Source organism: Rutilus rutilus (assembly GCF_951802725.1).
Source record: "Rutilus rutilus genome assembly, chromosome: 3".
Classification (NCBI taxonomy): domain Eukaryota; kingdom Metazoa; phylum Chordata; class Actinopteri; order Cypriniformes; family Leuciscidae; genus Rutilus; species Rutilus rutilus.
In genome coordinates, this window is record NC_140211.1 from 40,323,570 (window position 1) to 40,339,836 (window position 16,267).

General features: G+C 40.9%; 1 protein-coding gene across 1 annotated transcript in view; it reads right to left on the reverse strand.

Moving 5' to 3' along the window:
- Positions 1–16,267, reverse strand: part of LOC311287329 (B-cell scaffold protein with ankyrin repeats-like) — a 122,570-nt gene that overhangs the window by 87,665 nt on the left and 18,638 nt on the right. Inside the window, exons 4-7 of the mRNA XM_084404077.1 lie at positions 14,795–14,933; positions 14,107–14,249; positions 11,468–11,582; positions 8,456–8,649 (exon numbers count right to left, since the gene is read on the reverse strand). Coding sequence (XP_084260203.1) covers positions 8,456–8,649; positions 11,468–11,582; positions 14,107–14,249; positions 14,795–14,933 — 591 coding nt within the window. The remainder of the gene's footprint in view (positions 1–8,455; positions 8,650–11,467; positions 11,583–14,106; positions 14,250–14,794; positions 14,934–16,267) is intronic.

Here is a 16,267-nt window from a genome sequence, read left to right on the forward strand (position 1 = left end):
CTTTATTGTTCCCAAAAAGAATGGAGGGTTGCATCCTATATTAGTTATTTGTCTTCTGAATTGTTCTATCAGGAAACTCAGGTTCAACAAGGACTGGTTTGTCACAATAGATCTAAAGGATGCATACTTCCATGTCTCCATCCTTCCACAACACAGGAAGTTCCTGAGGTTTGCTATCGGGGGCAAAAGAAAAAACAGTTTCGGGTTCTTTCGTTCGGCCTATCTCTAATCACCCCGCATGTTCAAGAAATGCGTGGATGCAGCTCTGGCACCTCTCAGACTGCAAGGGAGTCGCATTTTGAACTATACAGACTCCTGGCTTATTCTAGCACAGTCGGAGCAGATGGCGGTTCGGCATCGAGATGTCTTTCTCACCCATATAAAGAAGCTGGGGTTGAGACTGGATGGCAAGAAGAGTGTGCTTTCTCCAGTACAGACGACCACCTTTCTTGGTGTGGTGTGGGATTCAGTGATGATGCAGGCCATGCTATCACCTGCTCATGTTGCTACTATCCTCTCAGTCGTAAAACAGATAAAGCTAGGCCAGTAACTTACTGTGAAACAGTTTCAGAGACTGTTGGGTCTGATGACAGCTGCGTCCAACGTGATACCTTTTGGCCTGCTGTATATGAGGCCCCTGTAGTAGTGGCTCAAGACCAAGGGGTTTTCCCAGAGGGGGGACCCAATTTATATAATCAAGATCACACAGCGGTGCCTCCATGCCTTGGTTATATATGGAGGAAAACTTGGTTCTTGTCCCAGGAGATCATTGTCATCGAGTCACTCTCTCGACAGATGCTTCTCTCACCGGCTGGGGAGCGGCAGCGGAATGCCGCTCAGCTCAGGGTATGTGGAGGAGTCATCATCTTTCGTCTTCTTCATGGCATTGAAGCACTTCCTCCCAGACCTAAGAGGTCCTCATGTGCTTGTCTGTACAGAACACACATCAGTGGTCTCTTACATGAATCATCAGGGGGTCTGCTTTCGCGTCATCTATGCAAACTGGCGCACCAGATTCTCCTGTGGTCCCTAGGGAAAATGCTCTCCCTGAGAGCAGTTTACATTCTGGGGTATCAGAATGTAGGAGCAGACGTCCTGTCGAGACAGGGGTGAAGCCCGGGGAATGGAGACTTCACCTCGAGGTGGTGGAGCACATATGGGAGGTTTACAGCCAAGCAGAAGTGGATCTGTTTGTGTCTCAGGACACGACGCACTGTCCACTTTGGTTCTCCCTCACACATGCAGCCCTACTGGGGTTGGACGCTATGGTACAGACATGGCCAAGGCTACGTCTGTACGCTTTTCCCCGATTGCTCTGCTCCTAGGAATCCTGGAGAAGGTCTGCCGGAATGGAATAAGTCTACTACTAGTAGCGCCGTACTAGCCGAGCCAATCTCCCTTGGAGATACTGGTCAGGAGGGACCTTCTGTCTCAGGGCAGAGAAGTGATCCTCCATCCCCACCCGGAGATTTGTAACTTGTAGGTTTGGCCACTGAGGGGGCCCAACTCATAGGCTCTGGTTAACCGAGGTTGTGGAGACCATACTTCACTCCAGAGCTCTGTCCACGAGGAAACTGTATGCCCTGAAGTGAAGAGTTTTCGCTTCTTGGTGTAGAATGTGACATTGGGATCCAGGCAATTGCCCAGTTACGTCACCCTCCCGTGACTTTCACTCTTGCCATTGGACTAGTTGACGTGCTTCAGACACAATCGTGCAGGGGCGTTCCCAAAGCGCCATTGATGCAGCGTCTTGTTCCCTTCTCAGGGAATTATGGTTACAGTCGTAACCTGAGGCTTTTTTTTTTTTTTTTTTCTGTATAGGAAACCCCATAAAGTTTTTTTCTTTTTTTCTTTTCTTTTTTTTAACAGAACTGCTGTTGATATTCCGATTGGAATTATACAGATGTTGGAAAATATTTGTTCCTTAGTGTAAAATGGAAATGCATGGTAATTTTATAAATGCAAGCAAAAAACAATATGGTGTAACATAATGCGTTTTAGAACTGGAGACACGTAGCCTCTCTCTGCATAAATCACAAAAGAAAAGTAAACAAAAGTAAAACAGTAGTCCATGTTTGTTTGGGATTTGAACATGTTTCATAGAAATTGTTGAACCAATGCTCTACCACGAATTGACTCTCTAAGAAATGCCCAGAGTTCCGTTTAACAGCAGTACTCAGTGTGAGAGAGAAGTGCTCTTCCTTTGTCTCATTCTGCAATAGTAAAAATAATCAGCGTCACTGCACCTACATTTTTATCACTGACTTTATTCCTCGGGGAGCAGTGCGATCACTGATCAGATTTTGAACACCGCCCCTTGCTCTATAATAAACAAAAAAGATAAATATCTTGCATATGATGGTCTGTGGTTTTTGTTTATTGATCAGTGATCGCACTGCTCACAGAGGAAAACTGTTGCCCACCGACATCTACAATATTAAATAGGCTATTGTTGTCATCTTTATTTTAAACTTTTGATTCTATTTTTTTATGTTATAACAGTTTATTCTGGTCTGGGTTTTTTTTTTTTATTTTTTTTTTTTTTACATATTTAATCAGTCTCATTCTTGTCGAAGTAATAAAAACATTTTTTTTACAAGACCTTGTGCTGTTTAAAAAAAATAAAAAACAGATAGCCTACAAACAGAGATAGCCTATATAACAGTTCACACTCATACAAATAATAGCCTATGTGAACTGGTGAACTTGTATATCATCATTTGTTTAAATAACATTATCAATGTTTTAGATTTTTTTAATTTAATAATAAAATTATTACTTTATAATCTTACCCTGCAGTTTCAACTCCACCAATGTAACGTCCCTGGGCTGAAGAAAGCGCACGACAAAGGATATTCAGAGAAACCAGGTATTTAATAGTAAACTCAGGAGTAACATCACGTTTACACAAACAATAACCGACAGAGGACTGAACAGAACAGGGAGTATAAATACACAGGGTAAATGAGGGAACTAAACAGGCACAGGTGGAGGAAGATCAACTAATCAGGGACTAACGAGAACAGGTGCAGACATGACAGAACATACTCGTGACATTACGCCCCCCTCAGATAGGCGCCTCGCGCCGTGATGACAACAAAAGAAAACTAAAAAAAGGGCGGAGGCTTCGGCAGAGGGCGTGGAGTTGGGGACGGACTGGACCCTGGGGACATTGGCCGTGGGCACCATGGTGGCGCAGACGGGGGGAGGAGCCAGGGCGGAGCCTGAACTGACAGGCAGGACGACATCCGGGAGCCGATCAATGGCGGCGGAACCATGGGTGGCTGAGGACCCCACGGAGCTGAGTGGCCTACGGACCATGGCGACATCGCTGACCTGGAGGATGGGAGCCGAGCCGCTGACTCGCAGGACTCAGGCGATGACGGATGACCGGGGTGACGATGTGGTGAGGGAGGCCTACGGGGAGGTCGGAGGAAGGGAGGAGTCCAGTGATGCCGAAGGGGTGCAGGGTGAGGGTGCAGCCCGAATCCCAGAAATCCATGGCTGTAGCTGGACGTCGACCGCCGAAGGCCGACCAGGAGTGGCGATCGAGCCCAGCGGAGCTTCCGGGCAGACGGACCGCGGAGGATATTCGAAGGATATTCAGAGAAACCAGGTATTTAATAGTAAACTCAGGAGTAACATCACGTTTACACAAACAATAACCGACAGAGGACTGAACAGAACAGGGAGTATAAATACACAGGGTAAATAAGGGAACTAAACATGCACAGGTGGAGGAAGATCAACTAATCAGGGACTAAAGAGAACAGGTGCAGGCATGACAGAACATACTCTTGATAACCATTGTTTCATTATTGTACAGTAAATGTCAATAGCTCTTGTTTTGATTTTTCATGTTTGTTGTAGGAAATTACTAGCCTGGATGCCAGCCGAACTTAGCCCCGCCCACAAAATGTTTAGGTCGGGAAGTTCGGTCTGGACTTGATCCGTTGAGGAGCTATTATGCCCGAACAAAAGTTGTTCGGACCAATCAAATTGTCAGGGCGGGCTTTATACGATGATGGACAGATGATCAACAGTAACGTAATCATCCATGTCACCAAAGAGCGCTTGGGTTGAATTAGTTTACAACAAAGATGACTGCCGCTGGAGAATTGAGATTTCACGAGTTCACACTTTCAAATAAGTCAGATAGAATAAATGCATATTTGGCGTGCTGTCCGAGGAGAGGCTCCAGGCTCGGTATTCGGCCCGAACCCAAAGTACTCCCCCCGTATTCCAGGCTGTGGAAGAACAAGCCGAGAGTGAGTGGAGGGATGCTGAAAACTGTCAAGGAATGTTAGGTGAGTTGACAGAGTAAATAAATATATGCTTCCTCTCATTCTGATAGGGTAGACATGGTAATTGTTTGATGACAAGTTGATTGGATTGATTATTTGAACGTGCTTCTCCCAAACTTTGTTTATAAAACATCATGTGTAGATTCCGCCATCGCGTCTGTTATAGAAGATATCGACCGCGATCAAGGCATTTGTCGATCGGAAACATGAATGAACATACGTCACTTACTCCGTTGCTCTGATTGGTTGTAGGTCTATCCAATTGAGTGCAGAAGCATTTTCTTTCCTGGTTCGGTTGAAACATAATCCCCATAATCATAGCCCAATGGAGCAGTATCAGACTCACATTCTGACTAGAATCTGAGTATGACGACGTCAGGCTAGGAAATTACCATCATTGTATAATATTTCATCATTGTTAATTTATGACTTCAGCTCCACAGACATTTCAAAATGCAGCAATTGCAGCTGTTTTGCAAAATGTTCCTTTGCGCCACCAGGCGGTCATTTCACGAATAACTTTAAAATGCGACTGGTTTATTTACCTCTGCAGTAAACGCGGCGGTAATAGGCATTCTGGTTGACTACCAACTGTGCATATGTTTCTAATGCTACACTAGGCATATTCTACAGCAGCACAAACCTCTATAATTTCATCATTATTGTTTTCATCAGTTGTCTCTAGGATTTTGGCTTTAATACCTATTATTAAATGAGAAGGGATTTGGAAACATCACTGTGCTTTAGACACTGATCATTCACAATAATATGGCAGTCATGGTGGATTTGCCTGTATACATGCTGTGTAACAGATTGTTGTCTTGTACATTTTAATGGGATTATGTATTAAGAGAGCCAAGCTGAAAAATGGCTTCCTCTCTGTTCAGCTAATAGATTCCTAGATAAACATTTGGATACATACCGAATGAGGATTAGTGACGTTAGAAACTAAATGCTCCATGCAACACAATCCTTCTTGCTTTCATAACATAACCAAGCTTTCGCATATTAGCAAAATTATGGGGAAAAAACACCATTAGTAAAGGGAAATCTGAGCATTAGCATTATCCCAACCCCCATACGACCCTTTTAGCCAAAGAGTACAACATTCAGTGCATCCAGGCATAAAGTAAACAATGCTCCAATGCACTGGGTATCTTTTTGTCTTTCTTCAAACATCTGTTTGAGGGATTTTACTAGAGAAGAGGCATGTATAGAATATTAATGAAATATGGAGTGTATCCTTAAAGGGCTGCTTATTTTATTAATAAGCCTTAATAAATAATAAATTTACCCTATATTTAAAAAATGCTCTGTTCTTTCATATATTTACTGATATGTGGTCAACTTCAATGGTAGAGTGGAATGGAAAGAGAAAAAAAGCAGGAAATAAAATCTAACCTCACTGACCCTTTTTTTCATGAGTGTTCTATCTGGATTACTTCTAATAGCATGGTTACATGCTCTTACGTATGTAAATGATCTCTTGTGTTTGATTTGTCATTTCACAGTCATTTTAAATTTGACTTGAAAATAGTGGCATGGTTACAATAGTATGAGCAGTATGAGATACTTCAGAGAATCTAAAGCCCTATTTGCACAGGATAAGTATTACCTGGTGACCTCTAGTCATTTGTAATATTTGCAAAGGTTGTCTGTGATCTTGTCTGTGAGGTTGTCTAAATCCCGTGCGAATCGGCCATGTCTGTAATTTGTAAAGTAAAAATTCCCCCACAAATGACCTAGCATGTTTCGCCGAACACCGAGATCCTGTGATAATATTAGTCCCGTGTGAATCGGCTTCTCTGTGATTTGGAGGGGTCGTATATAATTTTTTAAGGTTTTTGTTTCCTGTGCCTTTTTTTAATCCATCTTTAGCGAAGAATGGAGGCTGCGTTGGAGTGTTTTGGTAGTATTTTGGGTGCTGGGTCATATCGCTATACACCATACGATATACAACTACAATTTGCAGGAAGAGAAAGTTGAAAACCATCAGAAGAGCGAAAACAAAAAGAATGATTAGATGGAGATGGATGACATGCATGTGGTAAGGAACATTCTTCTGTTTATGATATATCATACAGCTAGACCTATAATAACGACAAGACATTTCCAAGCAATAGCCCATTGACATCATATCCGGGAGATAAGTCAGTAAATTCTAGTAAAATCACAGGCTTCGCTTATCCTGTGCGAATGCGCCACACGAAATTCAGATGTGGGTGGGTAATTTCTAAATCACACGAGGTCCCCAGATAATACTAATCCAGTGTGAATAGGGCTTAAGAATCTGAAGAACTGAAAAATCCAAATTGATAACACTTCACTTTCATGAAAATGTGATTATTTGTAATACTCTATTTTGTTGCAGTACAATTCTAGCAGACATAGCAGAAGATGTCAGATTTAGAGACACGCATCCAAACATTAATTCGAGGACTACTTTTCAAATATTTTAGAAGAAAACAAATACAACCCATATTTATTTGATGGTGGCTAAATTAACGATAAATAAAGCATCAACAGTTTCAGACTGCATTTCTCAGCAGCAGAGCAGTTATTATTTTATGAATTTCTTTACTTACAAGATTGATAATATCAGATACAAAATTATAACCATGCAACCGTCTGCTAGAGTATCACATTTGTGCACTATAGGCCCCCTGAGGAAGAATTCCATTAATCGGGAAGGAGAAATTGTCTAAACTTGTTAAATAATCAAAATCAACAACATGTATTTAAGACCCTATACCTATTAAGCTATTGGGGAAAAAAATACGGAAATTGTAGATCATCTTCTTAATATTATTAATTCATCATTGACGTTATAGGATATGTCCCCAAAACTTTCAAGCTGACTGTTATTAAGCCTCTCATTAAAAATAAATAAATAAATAAATAAACTTGATCTTATAGAATTAGTTAACTACAGACCAATCTTGAATACATTTTCTGTCAAAAATATCAAATATATCCTCACAACTATGTTCTTTCTTGGAGAGAAATGGTATTTGTGAGGACTTTCAGTCGGGATCCAGTATCAACGTACTGAGACAGCTCTCATCAGAGTAACAAATGATTTTCTTTTATCATCTGATCACGGTTGCATCTCTCTATTAGTGTTACTTAGTGCTGCCTTTGATATTATCGACCACAATATTCTTTTGGACAGGCTTAAAAACAATGTCAGCATTAGTGGAATTGCATTGGCATGGTTCAAAACGTACTTATCTGACAGTTATCAATTTTGAAGCAGTAAATGAAAAGGTATCATATCGATCACAAGTTTGGTATAGAGTATCACAAGGCTCAGCACTAGGACCATTGCTTGTCACACTGTACATGCTACCCTTGGGAGTACGGGAGTATTATTAGGAAACATGCCATTAGTTTTCACAGTTACGCTGATGATACTCAGCTCTACGAACAGAATGCACTGTTGATATAAGAAATTGGATGACAAATAATGAATTTCCTACTACTACATTCAGAAAAAACATTAGATCATTATTGGATCAAAACCCTATGCGTGGAATAACATAGAATACTGGCTACCTCTTGATGAATGCTCTGTCAAATCTTCGTCATCAGTTAGGGATCTGGGTGTGCTATTTGATAGCAATCTTTTATTTGAAAGCCACATTTCTAGCATTTGTAAACAAGACAAGCCCTCGGAACAGATCCTCAGCAAAGACCTCTGTGAATAGATGAGTCCTTTGGCATAGATCCCCTGGCCAGCTATGAATGCCTCATGCCAGGACCAGCTGGGACCTAAATGGAGTTTTAACAAGAAGGATGTTCATCGTGCTTAAGGCCACTGATATGCCAGTTGTGTACTACTGGCTCAATGGCAGCCCAACCTTCATGTTTCAAACTGCTGGGCAGAAACTCTTCCTTCTCACCTAATGCCCGTGTGACGTAATCCAATCAGTATAACACCATGTCCATTTATCTAAGCAAGAGAACTGGTCCCCTGACTGAGCCTGGTTTCCATGGCTTTTTCTCCACTTCTATCACCTGATAGAGTTTGGTTTCCATGCCACTAGAGAACAAAACTTGAACTGCACTGAATAATGACACTATTGTCTTCAGACATGATACAATTTTTTTTTTTTTTAAATGTATAACTATGTTTCAGAAGCTTTACTCACCAATGACTCCTGTAGGAGGATGTAGAGCTCGTGGCCATGTATATGTGCAAGATCCAATGGCGTATTTCCATGACTGTTGGAGATCTTTAGGGCCTGCCGGGATCCAGGACACTGCAGCAGAGCACTGGCCAGATCTCGCAATCCATGCTGGGCAGCAAAATGCAGGAGAGTAGGAATGTCCTCTGAGCTACACTCTGGTAAAGAAAATCAATGCAGTTTTGTCAGGTGACCTAAAAAATGTGCTTCATGTTGTAGCATTTAATTTTACTGGTTTTATTTACTCAGTCTAACTGATTATTTTAGGTTATACCAAAGAAAATTATTTCCGTGGAATACATTTCCAAGTTTAACAGTGTAGATCTCAAAGGTGCTCCATTTAAATGAGTTGACTTTCAATAATTTGTCACGGTTCAGGGTGCATTATCAGCTTCTCCCTGTTGTCTGTGTTTGTCCTGTCATTTTCTGCAGCTCGTGACCTGAGCAATCAGTGCTGATTTTGCACAGATGATGAGCTGATTTCAGTCACCTGTTGCTTGTTCCCATTTCCCCTTATAATCTCTTCTGTGTCTGCCCCTTGTTATCAGTAGGTCATTTTGTGCTTCGTCTCATGGGTTTGTGGCATTGTTCTGTGTGGTATCTGTGTCTGACCTCTGTTCACTGCTGTTCCCGGAACGCTTGGATGAGGAGTGACAGCTGGTTTGCCTCGCTGTTCTCTCTGTCTCGTCTCGTTCCCCGTCCTGTGTGGGCGTGCACCTTGGGTAATCTCCATAGCCTTTGCTGTCCACTGAGCACTGTACGGACAGCTCTGGAGCTCCCAGATTCATGTCGTTCCTTTTTATCTCAGTGCTCTCTGACTCTACGAAGGCGACCTATTTTATTCCCCTCCCCAAATTGCCTTCAGCGAGGTAGACAGCTTCTGTTCTCTTAGATCACGGTTTCCGTATTAATGGCATACCGGTGAATGTGGTCTCTGAAAGGGGTCCCCAATTTGTGTCTAAGTTTTGGACAGACCTCTGTCGACAGCTTGGGGCAACTGCGAGTCTATCCTCCATGTATCACCCGCAGATTAACGGTCAGGCCAATCGTGCCAACCAGGATCTGGAGAGGGTCTTGCGCTGTGTGGCGTCTGTGGAACCGTCATCTTGGAGTTCCTGATTAACCATGGTCGAGTACGCGCATAAATCCCTCCTGGTTTTATCTACGGGTTTGTCTCCCTTCCAGTGCTGTTTAGGCTACCAGCCACCATTATTCCCCTGTTCTGTCCGTACATGCATTTATTCAGAGATGCCTCCGTACATGGAGTATCACCAGAGAAGCAGTTATTCGACTGGTGACTGGTGACAGGAACAAGGCATCGGCGGACCGTCATCGTACTAAGCCCCTACTTTACATGTGTGGTCATAAGGTCTGGTTATCTTCCCAGGACATTCCTCTCAGGCTTCCCTCACGTAAACTGGGGCCCAAATTTATTGGACCATTTTTTATCATTAAGGTGCTCAGACCGATGTCGGTTCAACTCAAATGAACCCCTGTTTAAATATAGATGAAGAATATCTCTAAGATCAAGCCCGTCATTCGTTTCCCCCTTTAGCCCCAGACCTCTGTCCCTAGACTCATCGATGTCAGACAAAGGGGTAGAGGTCATCAATACCTAGAAGACTGGGAGGACTATGGTCCGGAGAAGAGATGCTGGGTTCCAGCTCGTGACATTCTGGATCGCGCTCTCAGACCAATTTCATCAGCATCATGGTGAGTCCTCCGGTGCGTTTGAAAGTGATTAATGCGCATATGTCAGTCTGCACGGCATCTCACATCAAGTTTGTAGAGAGAGCTTTTTTCTGTCCATTTTAAATTCTGATTTTACCTGAGAAGTTCAAGTAAATACACTAGAAATCCACACTCATTCAAGGATGTGCGTTTATTGCATGGATGGAGAAAGCATGGACTTTCATCTCATGGTACGAACAAAACTTTTTTTTTTATTTAACACTAAAAAGTTATTAAGCATATATAGCCTAACTATATATATATGTGCGCAGTTCACAGCTGTTAAATTTAATAAATGAAGCGAAGCGAAGCAAACAGACAACAAATTGTTTGTCACTACAGCAACAGTAGACCCCTGTCACTATAGCATCAACATGTGAATAGGATGTTAAAGTCAACATGCATCGCAGGTCACATCCCATTTTTATTCCCTAATCTAAATGTTCAATAAGAAAACATGTAGGTTGGGACCTGATTTTATCCATCAGGAATTAACTGAGTGATTAAAATAGGGTGTAACAACCAAAATGGATAGAGGTGGTTGGAGGGGACGGGCTAAAAAGTAACAGGAATGTGTGTCATCAGTAAAGGTGCAATTACATGAGTGAAATTTTGGCAACAATTGGCGGACAAAAAAAGGTCCATTCTCAATAGTGTAGTGATGCAAGAAGCACTAATATCACAAAAGTCACTTCGAAACCAAGCAGCTTTCGGTTTGTCTTTTTTGAAACTTTTTTACTCCCGATCATGCAAATTTCTATTGAAAATGCCTTTGCCTGCACACTTTTGCTACTGTACATGTGAATGCACCTTAATAATGATAACAGCATATAATGTGATAAATCCTACGAAGGTTGCAGAAAAAGTTACTTATTTCTTATTTCTTATACTCAGTTCAACCTATTGACTTTTCAGCTTTTATTGTGCACTGTTTTGCAGAAAAAAATTGTGCACACACAATAACACTGCCGATTGCTCCATGTTAATCTGCAGTGGATCTGGGTCATGCTGTATTTATGTGGGCAGGGAGGCACATGTCGAAGAAACAAGTGCACAGTAATGCACTTCAGTGGGCTGATGTCACTTCCCTTCATCATTTATTCATGCCTATAACAGACTATAAAACAAAGTGCTAGTAGCATTAGCCTTTTCATGCTGATCTAGAAATGGCTGTCTGTAAGCGGAGGGTGAGAGAGAGACCTAAAATGGGTTAAAAGAGCTAAACAGAACTGGAGAAGCCCTTACCCCCAGCAGGAAACTGATCACACTGCAGGCCCTGGAAACCTCCTGTCGGCATTTTCTGGATCAGACAAGAAGCTAGAGTTTGATCCAGCTTTTCCAAGGAAGACACCTGAAAGGCCTTAATATGAACATAAGAAAGATTATAAACCTTTACAATTCTTGAAAGCCGAAGAGTGTGACACTAGCATAAGTGCACATATAATTCCCAAACAGAGTTACTTAAAAATATCAACCCAGAATGCCAATAAACATAAGATAAAAAATATAGTAAAAGATGACAGCCATCCATAATAAAGTTACTTCAATAAAGTAATAATAAATAAACCAATAAAGTCTAACATGCTTTACCAGCCTTTAAAACTATTCAGAATGTGTCTGTATTGCATCCTTATTTCTAACATGCGATCAATTAGGAACATGGAAAAAGCGTATGGCTTAACCCCTAATATCTTGAAGATTGCAAAAGTAAAAAGGGAGGATAACCACTTAAATACACCCTAGAGACACTCACATAAGTTTAGAACTTAAAGGGATTAGAGCAGAAAATATAATACAGGAGTGATAAAAGAAAAGATTGATAATGGATGGTGTTCAATATTTCTTAGATATTAAACTGTTTTCTAAAAAAAAAATCAATTTAATAAAAGCATTAGAGCTGTCATTTAGCACTTTGTATACTAATGTATACTACACTTTGTATAATAATTTGTACAATATATATATATATATATGTGGTCATGGGGCACAATAAACCATTTGCATGACTATAAAATTGTACATTGTCTTGCCAGCAATAGTAAATGTTTATTTTAATTTGTTGTGGAATTTGTCTCATTGGGCCAATGACTGCAGACTGTAGCAACATTAAAGCCTGAAAACCAGAAGTGGACGGCAATCAAACTGAAAGTGTGAAGTTTTCAGCTTTATGAATTATTTGCCACCTTTGCTTAACTATGGCTATACCTAATTCATTCACATCTGTCCCATTTGTGACTAATAAATGCTGATTAATTTAATGGCAGAAGCTGAACTTCTCCAGTCTGTACAGGCTGTACGCGATCACAGCTGAAGAAGAGGTTGTTATCTAGCGAAACGATAGTTTTTTTTAAAATATAATTTATAGACTTTTTACCTTCAATAGTTCGGATTGAGCTGATCAACAAACGGACAGGGAACTACGTCATCACGTTGAAAGGTCACGCCGGCGCCAGCAGAAGTACCGCCCCACTGTTTACAATGCGACCGTACGTAGGAGGATAGTTCAAATAGTATTGTTTGCTATTATATATATAATAATAGTATTCAGTGAATATGAATATGAATAGTATATGAATAACATTCTGATGAATATGAATAGTAGTTCAAATAGTATTGCCGGCGCTGACCTTTCAACGTGATGACGTAGTTCCCTGTCCGTTTGTTGATCAGTTCAATCCGAACTATTGAAGGTAAAAAGTCTATAAATTATATATATATTTTTTTAAATGACCTATCGTTTCGCTAGATAACCTCTTCTTCAGCTCTGATTGCGTACAGCCTGTTTAAACACTTCAAAGACTTTTGAAACTGCATTGATTTGGACTTAAAAACGATGGTAACCAATGAAGTCCATTGTTAGAGGAAAAATCCAGAAATGTTTTCCTCAAAAAACATAATTTCTCTCCCACTGAGGAAAGAAAGACATGGATATCTTGGATAGCACTGGGGTGAGTAAATTATTAGGAAATTTTCATTTTGGGGTGAACTAATCCTTTAAGGTCTTCAAATAGGTTGATGCTGACCGTGCCAAGGTTTGAAGTTAAAAGGTGATTGTGCCTTTTCTGTTGCTGTTCCATGCCTGTGGAATGATTTGCCAGTAGCATGCATTCTGACGTCTTCTGATGTTGAAAGTTGTAAGTATTTTATTGTTTTATTTTGTCAAATTATACAGCACTTTGGTCAGCACTGCCTGATTTTTAATGTGCTTTAGAAATATATGTGCCTTGCATTGCCTTGTTCTGGTTCTTGTTCTTAACTTTGCATGCAATAGACATAATTCAAAGCAGCGTCATTTTTTATTTTTAACGGTAATGAAAGCGAGGCTGTGAGGAATAGACATGCATCTTTTTAGTCAGGTTGTACAGTTTTGGTGTTTTTGGATTGTTCTACAGACGAAACACTGCAAAAAATATCTTTCCAATAAATTTTAGTACACATAAAAACTCCCGACAACATGAGCTGCGTAAAATTATAAATGATCTAGGAGCTTTTTACAGCTTTTTACAATGGATGCAATTGAAAATACGCTAAGTCTATCCCTCACAGCCTTGCTTTGATACCTGTCATGGCGCTGCTCTGAATAAGGTCTATGGCTGTGTCATGAGTGATTCACTACTTTTTGTCTTCTATCCTTTCGAACAAATGTCCTGTTGCTAACACAACTCAGTGCTGCCCTCTGACGTCTGGAAGAGTATAAAAAGCAATTGCACTGCGCATGTGTCAAACTTGTCTATCCAGGCTCATTCGCGGTTGAGTATACCTTTATACGCAAGACGGAGCTGAATGCGGAAAATAAAGTATTCCTGGGCCTTAAGCATGTGGGTTAAAGCTTAATTACAGATTAAAAGCCTATTTACAACAAGACACAACAGACATGTGGTTACCTGGCACATAAACTTCACAGGATCTGCAGCCTGCTGGAGGAATTGGGCAATATCTCCCATGATGGTGTAGTATTGAATGCAGGCATTGCCTTTAACCTGGCCTTTACTGTAAAGTTTCACAATCACCTCTCCAGCAGTAAAATCTGCAAACACAGATTATTTTACCACCAAAGAATAATATTATGAATACTATATATAGCCGTTTCATTCATGATCAAAAATTCATCAAAACATGAAAAGTAATTTACTCACCATCATGTCGATAAAACATATTGGACATTCTTTTCAGTAAAATTACAATGGATAGGAACTGGCTTTAGATTTGTGCCATGTGAATCATATGACAGTTCTACTTTTTTTTCTCAAAGCTTGAAAGCTTTGTTTCCAATTCATTGTAATTGCACAGAAAAGAATGAGAACAAGAAAGTCATACAGGTTTGGAATGACATTAGGGTTGAGTAAAAACTGACAGTTTTCATTTTGTGGCATCCATTGCTTTAGAATGCCAAGTCAAGTCAAATTTATTTGTATAGCGTTTTTCACAATACTCGTTGTTTCAAAGCGGCTTTACAGAAAATCATGTTAAAATATATAATATTTGAATTTTTTCATGAAGCATAGCAACCATAATATTGTTTACACCCTTTCATAAAATAAATGCCTTAAACATCTATGTAGGCCATTTTACCAGGTGCAGTGACACTCAGTGTGCTCTCATTCCAATTCACAGGCTTCACTCTCACTCTCTGCTTGTTCCCACTGAACTCAACCTCTGCATCTTTGCTGGCCATGATCTCCTGCAGAAGAATGAATATCTTCCCTGGATTCTGTTAAGACACAGAGCATGGCAATATTCAGTCTAACCTACACACTGTGAAGAGCTCTATCTCAGTAAGACGGCAGTGTTAAGCATTCGCAAACAGAGTGCTCTGCGATCTCCTGCTCCATATGCCCTTGACTAATAGACTGGCTATGAATGACTTGTAAGATACATAATAGCAACATTTATCGAACATTGCAACCAAGCATTTTTTAACGTGTTCAAGATTCATATATTCAAAACTGCTAATGCAGTTTTATTATGGTTACCTGCTAAATGTACAGTGGGTACGGAAAGTATTCAGACCCCCTTACATTTTTCACTCTTTGTTATATTGCAGCCATTTGCTAAAATCATTTAAGTTCTTTTTTTCCCCTCATTATTGTACACACAGCACCCCATATTGACAGAAAAACACAGAATTGTTGACATTTTTGCACATTTATTAAAAAAGAAAAACTGAAATATCACATGGTCCTAGGTATTCAGACCCTTTGCTCAGTATTTAGTAGAAGCACCCTTTTGATAATACAACCATGAGTCTTTTTGGGAAAGATGCAACAAGTTTTTCACACCTGGATTTGGGTATCCTCTGCCATTCCTCCTTGCAGATCCTCTCCAGTTCTGTCAGGTTGGATGGTAAACGTTGGTGGACAGCCATTTTCAGGTCTCTCCAGAGATGCTCAATTGGGTTTAAGTCAGGGCTCTGGCTGGGCCATTCAAGAACAGTCATGGAGTTGTTGTGAAGCCACTCCTTCGTTATTTTAGCTGTGTGCTTAGGGTCATTGTCTTGTTGGAAGGTGAACCTTCGGCCCAGTCTGAGGTCCAGAGCACTCTGGAGAAGGTTTTCGTCCAGGATATCCCTGTACTTGGCCGCATTCATCTTTCCCTCGATTGCAACCAGTCGTCCTGTCCCTGCAGCTGAAAAACACCCCCACAGCATGATGCTGCCACCACCATGCTTCACTGTTGAGACTGTATTAGACAGGTGATGAGCAGTGCCTGGTTTTTTCCACACATACCGCTTAGAATTAAGGCCAAAAAGTTCTATCTTGGTCTCATCAGACCAGAGAATCTTATTTATCACCATCTTGGAGTCCTTCAGGTGTGCTTTCATGTGTCTTGCACTGAGGAGAGGCTTCCGTCGGGCCACTCTGCCATAAAGCCCCGACTGGTGGATGGCTGCAGTGATGGTTGACTTACTACAACTTTCTCCCATCTCCCGACTGCATCTCTGGAGCTCAGCCACAGTGATCTTTGGGTTCGTCTTTACCTCTCTCACCAAGGCTCTTCTCCCCCGATAGCTCAGTTTGGCCGGACGGCCAGCTCTAGGAAGGGTTC